General features: G+C 43.2%; 1 protein-coding gene across 1 annotated transcript in view; it reads left to right on the forward strand.

Annotated features, from left to right (window-relative positions):
• The first annotated feature begins 6241 nt into the window (after positions 1 to 6241).
• SMOC1 (SPARC related modular calcium binding 1) overlaps positions 6242 to 13854 on the forward strand; it is a 301635-nt gene continuing 294022 nt past the window's right edge. Inside the window, exon 1 of the mRNA XM_073638912.1 lies at positions 6242 to 6582. Coding sequence (XP_073495013.1) covers positions 6484 to 6582 — 99 coding nt within the window. The 5' untranslated portion in view covers positions 6242 to 6483. The remainder of the gene's footprint in view (positions 6583 to 13854) is intronic.

The raw sequence follows: 13854 nt of genomic DNA on the forward strand, positions 1-13854 counted from the left end.
TTCCCCCTATCTTTGGTTCCCCCCATCTCCTCTATCCCGCGCCGGGGCAGCACCCTGGTGCATTTAGGCCCCCTTCAGAACAGGAGTGGTGTAGTGTTGAGTGGTAAAGTGGGGTCCTAAGAAATGCTCCATCCTTACCTGGAAGAGGAGATACCACACCTCGAACTGAGGTGCAGTACCCCTGTGGCGACTGAACCCTCAGGGGCGCCACAGTAGCACGAGACCCAGAGAAGGTCACTGCCATCCAGAAATGGCCGGAACCGAAGAATTTCAAGGAGGTACGTCGGTTCCTGGGACTGGTCAGGTATTACCGGAGGTTTGTAAAGGACTACACCAAGAAGGCAGCGCCTCTGCAAGATCTCCTGGTAGGACAGTCCCACAGAGGCAGACCCCCCCTTCCAGTGGGGTAAAGAGCAGGCTGAGTCCTTTGCAGTGATGAAAGAGATCCTGACTGGTGAAGAAATCCTGGCCTACCCGGACTACAGCCAACCTTTCCTGCTGTACACTGATGCCAGCAACGAGGGACTAGGAGCTGTGTTAAGCCAGAAGCAGTATGGCAAAGAGAAGGTGATTGTCTATGCCAGCAGGAAGCTCCGTCCTACCGAGAGGAATCCAGAAAACTTTAGCTCCTTCAAGTTGGAGCTCCTGGCCTTGGTCTGGGCCATCACTGAATGATTCAAGCACTACCTGGCCTCCACTAAGTTCACGGCCTATACTGACAACAACCCCTTGACACATCTAGAGACAGCCAAGTTAGGAGCCATGGAACAGCGTTGGATGGCCCGACTGTCAAACTATCAGCTCACCATCAAGTACCGGGCAGGCCACAAGAAAACCAACGCCGATGCCCTATCCAGAATGCCTCACTAGTCGGCCACCGAAGAAGAAGTGGATGACCTGGAGGAGATTGAGCTACCTGCCTTCCACAGAAATGGGAGGGTCCACGAGCAGCACACCTCCAGGAGGTATCGTGGTAAGACACTAAATCTTTTACCTCATCACAGTTGGAAGGAGACCCAGGACAGCGACCCGGTTGTCAGCCGTATCAAAGAACTGATAACCCAGGAAGGTTCCTCCCTGGAGAAGGACGCTGCTCCACAAGCCAAACAACTGTGGAATGAGAGAAGCCAGCTGTTCATCTATAGAGAGAAGCTGTGCCGAAGGTATGTTAACCCTAAGACCCATGAGATGGTATGGCAGATCGTAGTGCCCAGGACAGACATCCAGATGGTGTTGGAGGCCTACCACGATCAAGCAGGGCACTTTGGCTGGAAAAAGCTGGAAACTCTCCTGAAGAGTCGGTTTTATTGGGTTGGAACGCGGAGCTCCATAGAGAAGTGGTGCCGGGATTGTGGACCCTGTAGCCTCAGAAGAAAAGACTACAGCAGCCAGAAGGCACCCTTGCAGTCCATCAAGACAACCCAGTCCCTTGGAGATCGTCGCCCTGGATCACGTCAAGCTATCACCCAGCAGGTCAGGCTACTCTTATGCTCTGACCATGGTGGATCACTATTCCCGGTTCCTGTTGGTAGCCCCCGTCAAGGATCTGACGGCAGAAACTGCAGCAAGAACGTTTCAAGCACACTTCTGCAGGTCCCATGGATACCCGGATAAGGTGCTGACGGATCAAGGCCCTACCTTTGAAGCCGAGCTGTTCAAAGAGTTTTGCCATCTGTACGGGTGTAAGAATATTCGGACTACGCCGTACCACCCTCAAACTAATGGTCTATGTGAAAAGATGAACAATATCGTCATAGACCTGCTGAAGACCTTACCTCTAGAAGAAAGGAATCAGTGGCCAGACAAGCTACCTGATCTGGTAGATCTGTACAATCATATACCTGTGAGTTCCACCAATTGTACTCCAGCGTACCTCATGAGAGCAAGACCCGGAAAGTTGCCCATGGACCTGGAGCTTGGAGTGGTAGAGCCAGAAGCAGACATGTCCACTGAAGACTGGGATACGACCCGACAGGAGCAGTACAAGAGAGTACAGGCCAGTGTCGAAGACAGTCTAAATAGGGTGAGAGATAAACAGGAAGCACAGTACAACAAGAGTGCACCCGCAGAACCCTTGACACCTGGAGAAGTTGTGCTGAAGCGAAAGAGAAGAAACCACAAGCTTGATGACCAGTGGGAAAGAGAGCCTTACACTGTGTTAGATTCCAGGTTCGACAATAGAAAAACCTGTCTAATCAGTAAAGATGGAGGTAAGACAGCTGTAACAGTTTCAAGAGACCACTTGAAGTTGTGCCCAGGTCTATTGAAGCCACAAGAAGAAGTACCTCTTATAGTGACTGAAGAACCCAAAGAAGATATACTCCATACTGTCTTAGGAGATTTCCTCAGCTGGATGGAGCCGTAATAATACCTGTGGTGCACTTCTACCAACAGCCAGAAGACCCTCCACTGCAAGTAAGACCTGTAAGTGCCCCAGAAGAGCACATAGTGAATGAGACACTTGTAAAAAAGTTCCTTATGCAATAATTAAGTTTGTAGTATATAAATATGGAAAAAATTAAATTAAGTTTTGACTTCACTATTAGAACATTATAATCTATCGTAGATGAGGAAAACCCCATCTGCAATATGTATAGGATAATGCAACCATACTGTTAGTTATAAAAATGCCAAAACACCTTCAATAGCTGTGGACAGCATCTATTCCTCCTGATGCCTTACACACACCCTTGCTCAGTTTGGCTGACTGTGCATGTGTTCTTAGAGGGAATCTGTCAGCATGTTTTTGTTATGGAATCTGAGAGCAGCATGATGCATGGGTTAAGAGTCTGAATCCAGCGATGTGTCACTTGCTGGGCTGCTTGCTGTCCTTTTGATACAAATCACTGTTTTCTCTGCTGCAGATCTAGCAGTGCTCTGAATGCTGAGCTCTGTATAACCCCGCCCCCATCCCTGATTGGCAGCTTCCTGTTAATGTACATTGTATGCAGAAAGCAGCCAATCAATGGTGGAGGCGGGGTTACACAAAGCAGTTGACCAGGAGGCACGAGACACCTAGTCCTGTAATGATAATCTCCTGCTGATAAAACACTGATTTTATGAAAACAGCAACACACTGCCTATTAAGTAACACATCGCTCGAATCAGGGTCTCTGCCCCTTCATCATGCTGCTCGAGGATTACATGGTAAAATTCTGCTGACATATTTATTTTAATTGGGGAAGCGGAGCCAGCTGATGCCATACACCTCTGGCAGCTGTGTATCTTCAATAAAGCAAAAGGATTGGGCACGCCTATGGGGGAAGAAGCGAGGGGAAGGCCCCCATACACATGAGATATTTATATAGCGCCAACATATTCCGCAGCACTTTACAATTAAGCGGGGACATGTACAAACAATAAATTCAATACAAGGTGAGACAGTTTAACAGTTACATCAGGAGTGAGGTCCCTGCTCGCAAGCTTACAATCTACATGGAAATGGGGGGACACAATAGGTGGAAAGTGCTTGTTATTTCAGGTCTGGCAATTATAATAAGTCGGGATTATCATATAAAGCTGTATGATCCGGTCATCAGCCTGTATGTTAAAGTGCAATACTCAATTACCGAGTGCAGTTATCTTGTGCATGGAGGGTGTAGAGACAGGTGAACAGTAGGGGGCAGATTCTGAATTGGTACTGAGATGTGGTCTGTGGTCCCCACCTGCAGAACCACTCCTTTATTGAGTGTGTCTTGATAATTGCCAATAATTTCCAACTATTGTCTATTCCATTTGCACAACAGCATGTGAAATTGATTGTCAATCAGTGTTGCTTCCTAAGTGGACAGTTTGATTTCACAGAAGTTTGATTTACTTGGGAGTTATATTCTGTTGTTTATTTTTTTGAGCAATGTAAATATATATATATATATATATATATATATATATATATATATATATGTATATTTACATACACACACAAATATACAGTTAGGTCCATATATATTTGGACAGAGACAACATTTTTCTAATTTTGGTTCTAGACATTACCACAATGAATTTTAAACAAAACAATTCAGATGCAGTTGAAGTTCAGACTTTCAGCTTTCATTTGAGGGTATCCACATTAAAATTGGATGAAGAGTTTAGGAGTTTCAGCTCCTTAACATGTGCCACCCTGTTTTTAAAGGGACTAAAAGTAATTGGACAATTGACTCCAAGGCTATTTCATGGACAGATGTGAGCAATCCCTTCGTTATGTCATTCTCAATTAAGCAGATAAAAGTCCTGGAGTTGATCTGAGGTGGGGTGCTTGCATTTGGAAGGTTTTGCTGTGATGTAAACATGCGGTCAAAGGAGCTCTCCATGAAGGTGAAACAAGCCATCCTTAAGCTGCAAAAACAGAAAAAACCCATCCGAGAAATTGCTACAATATTAGGAGTGTCAAAATCTACAGTTTGGTACATCCTGAGAAAGAAAGAAAGCACTGGTGAACTCATCAATGCAAAAAGACCTGGGCGCCCACGGAAGACAACAGTGGTGGATGATCGCAGAATAATCTCCATGGTGAAGAGAAACCCCTTCACAACAGCCAACCAAGTGAACAACACTTTCCAGGAGGTAGGCGTATCAATATCCAAATCTACCATAAAGAGAAGACTGCATGAAAGTAACTACAGAGGGTTCACTGCACGGTGCAAGCCACTCATAAGCATCAAGAAGAAAAAGCCTAGACTGGACTTTGCTAAAAAACATCTAAAAAAGCCAGCACAGTTCTGGAAGAACATTCTTTGGACAGATGAAACCAAGATCAACCTCTACAAGAATGATGGAAAGAGAAAAGTATGGCGAAGGCGTGGTACAGCTCATGATCCAAAGCATACCACATCATCTGTAAAACACGGCGGAGGCAGTGTGATGGCTTGGGCATGCATGGCTGCCAGTGGCACTGGGTCACTAGTGTTTATTGATGATGTGACACAGGACAGAAGCTGCTGAATGAATTCTGATGTATTCAGAGCCATACTGTGTGCTCAGATCCAGCCAAATGCAGCCAAACTGATTGGTCATCGTTTCATACTACAGATGGACAATGACCCAAAACATAAAGCCAAAGCAACCCAGGAGTTTATTAAAGCAAAGAAGTGGAGTATTCTTGAATGGCCAAGTCAGTCACCGGATCTCAACCCAATTGAGCATGCATTTCACTTGTTAAAGACTAAACTTCAGACAGAAAGGCCCACAAACAAACAGCAACTGAAAACCACCGCAGTGAAGGCCTGGCAGAGCATCAAAAAGGAGGAAACACAGCGTCTGGTGATGTCCATGAGTTCAAGACTTCAGGCAGTCGTTGCCAACAAAGGGTTTTCAACCAAGTACTAGAAATGAACATTTTATTTACAATTATTTAATCTGTCCAATTACTTTTGGTCCCTTTAAAAACAGGGTGGCACATGTTAAGGAGCTGAAACTCCTAAACCCTTCATCCAATTTTAATGTGGATACACTCAAATGAAAGCTGAAAGTCTGAACTTCAACTGCATCTGAATTGTTTTGTTTAAAATTCATTGTGGTAATGTCTAGAACCAAAATTAGAAAAATGTTGTCTGTCCAAATATATATGGACCTAACTGTATATATATATATATATATATATATATATATATATATATATATATATATGTAAATATATATATATATATATACACATTATTTTTTGCATTATACATATATACAGTATATATATTTAAAAAAATAAATATATACACACACACATACACTTATATATAATTTTTATTTTACTATTTTTGATTTTTCTTTTCCTTTTTTTTGTATTATATTATAATATTATATTTTTATAAGCTATATGAAAATTATATTTATATCACAGTTTACTAATATTATAGAAATAGTGGATCTTTAAGCTTCTGATTGCTGCAGTCTAGAAGACGCAGAAGTGTCACAATCACAGCTCATGTAACACATTTTCCCATATTCCCACACATAAGGGGATCCAAGCACTTCTATAGATTATCTAAATCTCTTATTGCCTTTAAAATATTTTAGAAATAGGTTATAAGTATTTAAGAAATACCCTTTTCCCCATCAAGTGATAAGGAAATTTATTCTAGCAGATGGTAACGTAATGGCAGCTTAAAAATGAGAAACATTTGTTGATCAATTTATTGAACAGTAGGTGGCAGCAACACACCCAAGGTAGGACCATATAGGAAAGTTAAAAAGAAAAGGGTCAGACCTAATTTACCACCCCCCTACTCGCCCTCCCCTTTCAGGCGGGTTTATAATGGGATCCCAATGGAAGTGTTAATGCTTTAAACCTGCTGCCAGTAAAAGACAAGGAGAGAGCAACAGGAGAGACATCTGTGCATGTCCATTTACTTTGCTTTCTTAGAATTTTTTTTATTACTTTAAACTATTAGAATTTGGCTTAGTTTCCCAAACTGCAGGGGAAAAAAAATATATCAGAAGATTAACCCTTTGATAAACTTTTGCACCTGTTTTCAAAAAAAGGAAACAAAAATGACCCAGAGAGGTTTTGTCATTCTTGTCACTTCTCAAGTTCTTCTTGTCCTTCTTCACGTGACACAATCCTTGAACCACAGGGGAACCGGACCCAGGGTAAGGCACCACTGCTCTCATATATACAGGATACCTGTTTACACATGGTCTGTTACCTTCTCTCTATATACTGTATCATCTAACCCGCTGCATCTCTTTGCTTCTATAACAAATGTCAGCAAAGCAGAACTTTTGGAAAGAATTTGGGGAGAAAAAAAAGCATCGAGACCGCATGATTATTATTTTAGGATATGGAAATATTTTTTCACCTTTTTTTGGGGGTTGGGGGGGGGGGTAAAAATAGATGATAGGAATAATCTAGAGCAGATGAAGCAGAATTAAGTCGGTCATTGAACAGTGTTTTACTTTGTGCACAATGATAACTGTAAGATAGTGAGTAGATCCAATGCAAAGTCACAGATAATAAACTGTGCTATGTTAACAAGCTCAGCTCTGCTACATCTGTACGTATTCATAAAATGTGAAACGCTGGCGTACCGCGAAAGTGCCGTCACCGTACATAGCGGAGAAGACGTGCTGGAAGAGGACAGCTGGTCTTTAGAAAGAGTTGCAAAAAGGGTTATATTCGTGAAAAATATTGGAATAGTTTTGAGGTCGGGGACGATATAATGTGTAGTCAGCGATCACAAATCATTGGGAGATTAGATTCTCCACCATTAGTTATGGCTTGTACCACAAGATGAGAGAACTTTCCATATCTTGAGCTGGAATATTTATTTCTCTCGAAACATCTTTAAAGTGATAAGTGTCCGCGAGCGCCTCTCCTTGGGGTAAGAGTCGTTCTGAGTTTTCGGTTCTGACCCAGTACAATAGAACGTCTGTGATTTGTTGCTTGACTTGAATACTACATATAATAGGTTTCTATAGGGCATAGTTTCAATGAAAGATATGGGCAAATATCACATTACCCTCATTCACAAGTTTGCCTATGTTTCTATATAATAATAAACAGGGTAGTTTGTTAAATGAATGTTGAGATATGTACAGAAAATTGCATTAATAAAACAAATGTATTGTGCCAACTGGAGAGCCCATTCTTGTATGGGGGCCCACCGGAGAATTCTCCGGTTCTCCTGTGGGCCAGTCCGAACCTGGGCAAAAGAAAGATCAACTACCTTTTCGTAGTAACTAACCTGGTCCAATTGTTTAGTGATGGGGCAGAAAAGAGGGGCAAACTACTACCAGCATCTGTCAGTCTGTTGTGGTAGCTGCAGTCGGTCCCTCATCTTATAGAGCGGGGTCCTATTAAGGACCTTACGGTTTTCTCTTGTTAGGTCTTGTCTTGTCACTACTAATAAATAAGATCTGATTAAGAGATCATGCAATATTATAAGTGTATGTGCGCACTATGTCTTTTTCAGGCAGATTCCGCCTGGAACCCACCAGAAAAAGCACTAAAACAAAGCCCAAAAAAAAAGGATAAACATATGCGCAACAATGTGAAAACAGCTTGCAGTGCACATGTTCCGTCTTTTGTCATTTCTTTCCACCACTTTAGGCTTTGAAAGCCTTGAAATGGCTAAAAGAAGTGACCTGACCATTCTTCAGGTCGCTTCTGCTTGTAAACCACAATTATCTGTCTGAGATGGTTTACTGACTCCTGCATTTGGCAGGGGATTTGGCCAGATGACCCTGGAGGTCCCTTCCAACTCTAACATTCTATGATTCTATTTTATATGAATTAATGGGGAAAAAAATCGGCAACAAAAGTCAATGCAAAAAAACAACGAATAAAAACACGCTGCAGGAAAAATTCCACCGGCATTTTCCTTAAATGTCTTCTGCTACAAAAACCACGTGGGCGCGTGGCACATACTCAGACGGACGGAGCAGATCTGAATCTGTGATTTCCACCTTTCGGTCGTTGAGCATCAGAGTAACTTACTAATGTTCGCCTGTGTCCTTATGTAAAACTATAGACAGTTGTATCTTTTGACAGACACAGCTGGTTTTTATTGTCTTTCACAGGTTCAGCTCTGCTTCATCCACATTTGGAACTTGGTTAAGCTGTAGGAGACACTGAGAAAGGAACAATGTAATTTCCCATGTGTAAAGTAACATTATAAAAGAAAGTAATACTTACCTATCATCCTAGGGCCGGAATCCCTAACCTGTGGCTCTTCAATTGTTGAAAAACTACAACTCCCAATATTCTCTGACCGCCCAATATTGAACCTCATGTATTCCTATGGGACTGTATAAAATCACTTATGTACATATGCAATTTCGTGTAAATCCAATATTGAATATGATCTCTATTCATATTGCATGCGATCTTATGCGTTTATGACATCACAACTTTTTTTGTTGTTTTACAAAAAACTACTGGTGAATATAACTTTGTGGACGCTGTATTATATAACATTGCAAAAACAGTATGACTTGAGATTTAGTAATGTGATCTCATACAGCTCATGGCATGACATAATTCACAGTAGAGCCCCAGCCTATCTGCATAGCAGCCGTAATTTTCTCATCCGTATTACAGCCCAAGGGTGCAGTCAGACTGCTCTAGTACTTGCGTGAGGATGGCATCACAATCCTTGGACTGGTCGGTGGCTCTGCTGACCTCAGCGTGACAGCATGTATTTCTATGCAGCTGTCACGCTCAGGTCTGGAGAGCAGACGGCCAGCTGAGGATTGCGATGAGACCTTCGCGCAAGCAATACAGCACAGGGGTGCAGTCAGACTGCTGAATTACTCAAGCAAGGATGGCATCACAATCCTCAGACTGGCCGGCGGCTCTTCTGACCCAAGCATGACAGCCTATATTTCTATGCAGCTGTTACGCTAGGGTCAGGAGAACAGACAGCCAGTCCGAGCGATGTGATGCGGTCCTCACGTGAGCAATACAGCAGAGGGGTGCAGTGAGACTGCTGTATTATTCACACAAGGATAGCATCGCAATCCTCAGACTGGCCGGTGGCTCCTCTGACCCGAGCATGACAGCCTATATTTCTATGCAGCAATTACGCTAGGGTCAGGAGAGCAGACAGCCAGACCGAGCAATGCGAAGGGGTCCTCACGTGAGTAATATGGCAGAAGGGACCAATCAGACTGCCGTATTACTCGGGCGAGGATTGCAACACAATCCTCGGACTGGCTGTCGGCTCTCCTGACCTGAGCGTGACAGTATGTATTTCTATGCAGCGGTTATGCTTAGGTCAGGAGAGCCGACAGCCAATCCGAGGATTGCGATGTGATCCTCACGTGAGTAATATGGCAGTCTGACTGCACCCCAACTGTGTGACTCTGGGCAGCCACTTTTTACAGCTATAGCATAGAAGAGATAATACGGCTGCTATTTGGTGGTGGGGACCTACCCTTAAAGGTGAGCACAAAGTTTCAACCAAGGACAAATGAACATTTTGGTGCCATCATTAAACCATGCACCCATGAATACTTTTCAATTATGATAAATTCATGTTCAATAATACCACTGTAGCAATCGTGACTCATGAGCTAGAATGATTATGGGCTCGTACATTTTCTGACTAGTGATAACTGATGCATCAGTCATCAATCACATTGTACATAATCCCATATTAACTGGAGCATCGATGACCAACCACCTTGTTTATTTACTATGCTTGCTTATACAGTGCAATTAATTCCCCAGTGCTTTACAGATATTGTCATCACTGTCCCCATCGGGGCTCACAATCTAGATTTCCTGTCACTATGTCTTTGGAGTGTGGGAGGAAACCGGAGAACCTGGAGGAAACCCACGCAAACACAGGGAGAACATACAAACTCCTTGCAGATGTTTCCTTGGTGGGATATGAACCCAGGACCCCAGCGCTGCAAGGCAACAGTACTAACCACTGAGCCACCGTGCTGCCCTTTGACAGAACTTGTCACAGTATAAATTTAGAAAGACCAAGTCCAAGTATTACCAAAACGACGACGGCACAAATATGGAGTAAAACGTAGTCATTATTGTAATCATTAAAATCCAAGAGACGTGCTATGACAAGAGTTTGCTCGATACTGGATTATGTTGCCTAAACCACGGGCAGCGTACACCACATCCTGACATGTTAGAGAAAACATAGTTCGAAGAACTGACCATGGGCCATAGGAATAGACAAGACTAGTGCAGCACCGCCCCCGTCCGGCTTCTCCCTGCTTCGCTCCAGGTGATTGACAGGTCTCTCCTGATGTACACACTTGGGAGAGACCATCAATTAACAGGAGCGGACACAGACAGACGAGGCTCCTGTGCAAGAACACTACATGGGCCCTTTGCAGATCAATAGCTTATCGTAATGCCCCCATTTGCGTGTCTGTGAAAGAAGTGGCTTACTGTTTTGGAGGTGGATGTGGCCCACTTACCTCTTAGGCCCTTGTGTAGCTGCACCAGTTGCATTAATAGTATGTCTGCCTCATGCATGGTCCTATCTTATGTACAGAGCAGGTTTATCGGACTGATAAAAATATTCATAGGTAAGATGTATAGCAAATTTAAAGGTGTTCTCCAACTTTGGGGACAATTTTTTATTTTATTTTAAATGAATGTGTGTCTGGCTAAAATGATTTTATTTTTGCAATTGTATTTCATTAAATATTTAGCATCAGTTGGATTTTACAGGCTCTTTGTTTCACTGCGCATTAAACTTAGATGTGGTCTGCGGTCATAAATCAGCTGAGAGGAGCTCAGAAAAAGACAGAAAAAAGTTACAACCTCTCCTGCCAGAAGGAGCTCACTTATGATGCTCTGTTAGGCTATGTGCCCACGATGCAGAAATGCTCAGGACTTTTTCCTGAGCGTTTCTGCATCTCACCTGGCAGAAAAAACGCATGCAGATTGTACATGCGGATTGTACATGCGGATTGTACATGCGGATTGTACATGCGGATTGTACATGCGTTTTCCTGACAGGGACATGCGGATGTGAAGCGTTCTTCACTTGCATTTCCGCATGCGGGTTGTCAAGCGCTTTCCAAGCGATTTTAGAATCACTTGGAAAGTGCTTGACAACTTGGTCACACTATATAAATCCATGCAAACGGCATTAAAGAATGTTTAAAAATAAAAAAATAAATCTATACTTACCTTCTGATGGCCCCCGGAGTCTTTATTCGCACCGTCCTGGCTTGCCGGCAGCTCGCGGTACACTACACTGAAGGACCTGCCGTTACATGACTAAATGACGTCAGCACAGGTCCTTCAGTCCATCGCGAGCGGGGGCCATCAGAAGGTAAATATAATATTTATTTCTTATTTTATTCTTTTTTTTACAGGTTCTATGGTACCCGGGTCCGGAGGAGAGTCTCCTCTTCTCCAGACCCAGGTACCATCCGCACATTGGAACGCATGGAATGCGCATCTACAGATCCAGTGATGCGTAATCCATGCGTTTCAATGCAAGTCAATGGTGGCGAAAACGCAGCACTTCCGCAAAATAATTGGTAGTGCTGCTTTTTTTTCCGCAATGATAATCCGCAGCGGAAATTTCCACAGCATGTGCACAGCACACGCGGATTATCATTGGGGAACATAGCAGATGCTGAATGTCCGGTCCGTTAGGCATGAAGAGATTCAAGATAGAGCCAAGTCTGTGATGCCAAGAGATGAGAGAGTCTGAATTAAGAGGGAATGGTCCACTGTGTCGAAGGCAGAGGACAGGTCCAGGAGGAGGAGGACAGAGTAGTGTCGCTTGGATTTGGCGGATAGTAGGTCGTTGGTGACTTTAGTCAGGGCTGTTTCAGTGGAGTGATGCAGTCGGAAGCCAGATAGAGGGAGCAGGAGGAGAGGTGGGAGGACAGTTCAAGATGGACATGTTGTTCCAGTAGTTTTCAGGCGTAGGGGAGAGGTGATATGGGGCGATAGATAGACACAGAGGATAGGTACATATTAGGCTAGATTAACGAGTCAATATATTTGGGGCTGGGTTGTAAAACCCTATACAGCATTTTCAGGTAAAATTACAAACATCATGATACAGAGGTGGGCATACGACTGGTGCAACCTGTGCAACTACACAGGGGTCCAAGAGGTGAGGGGGTCACATCCACCTCCAAGCAGGTGGAATTGTGCATTATAATGAGGTATTGGACTGCAAAATGGCCCATATATATTGCTCTTGCCCCCAGGGGCCCTTTTTTTTATCTGTGTTCGCCAGTGCAATGATTATGTAAGGGGAAACCAAGATAATCATAGAGAAAAGCTAGACATTCCATGCAGATCGCGTCTTTGGCCCTTTAAAATCCTATGATCCTAGTGTCACAAGGCAACATTGCCAACTACAGTAAGTCATATATAACAATTATGATGCAAAGTATGTTTAGCAGCAAATAAGAATTGTGGACATATTTTAAATATCAAGCCATGCTCATCTTTATCCACTAAAAAGTATATATTCACTCACTTTGGTCCCTGCCTCCATTAGGGTCCGCAGCCTAATATGCCAGTCTCGGGTAGAAACGTTGGCTAATTTCATTTCACCTACTAGTATGTTTGTCGATCATAATCTGCAGGTATTGTGCATGAAAAATATATCCTCATGCAGAGGTGCCAACTGCTTTTCTCTTGCTTTTGAACTAGATGTCATGCAGATTTTGCAGTGATTAGTCCGAATTCCCATTTATCAGTTGTTGTTTTATAAGACAGAGCTGGACACAACTGATGCAAAGTTGTGCACCGTGTTGGTGTCTATAACCAGATCTGAAAATGCAACTTGTAGCGTCTTCTGATTTGACTCTAAAACCAATCCAGTGCAACAACTGATAAACCCGATGCCATATGATGGATAAATAGTTACAATGCCTTAAGCCCACAATACACTTAAGATAACTGTTGGCCACACGATGGTTCGGCCAACAGCTCTCTCGCCCATCTCTCTCATACACAGCAGGACGCACTCGGCTGATCAGTACATGTTCTCTATGAGACACGCTGCTGGATATCTCTGCCGACAGCCAATCTCTAGAAGAAAAAAAAAGATTGGCAGTCCTAAATTGGACATGTTAGATCCTTTTCGCCCCAACATAATCTGTTAGGGGACTCAATACACATTAGACTGTCAAATGAACTCTTTGATACTGGCATTAATCTACTGTGCATAGGAAGCTTCACAGCCACAATTAACCAACCAGGCCAACATGCTGTCCCAAAACATAGCAATGTACAAAACTATTGCAAGAGTTTCAGAATATTACCTGTGGGGGAGGAATAACTGAGGAATGGCATAATATAGAGACCTGATAAAAGATGCTCCAGAACGGTTATTGAATTGAGAATACATGTATGCACTAAAATAGGGATTGTCAGGAGTGGTGGGGGCGGTTCAGTGTGCTTTATTATGGTCT

This window comes from Phyllobates terribilis, unplaced genomic scaffold (assembly GCF_046119375.1).
Source record: "Phyllobates terribilis strain yellow unplaced genomic scaffold, ASM4611937v1 Scaffold_7__3_contigs__length_470593459, whole genome shotgun sequence".
Lineage (NCBI taxonomy): Eukaryota > Metazoa > Chordata > Amphibia > Anura > Dendrobatidae > Phyllobates > Phyllobates terribilis.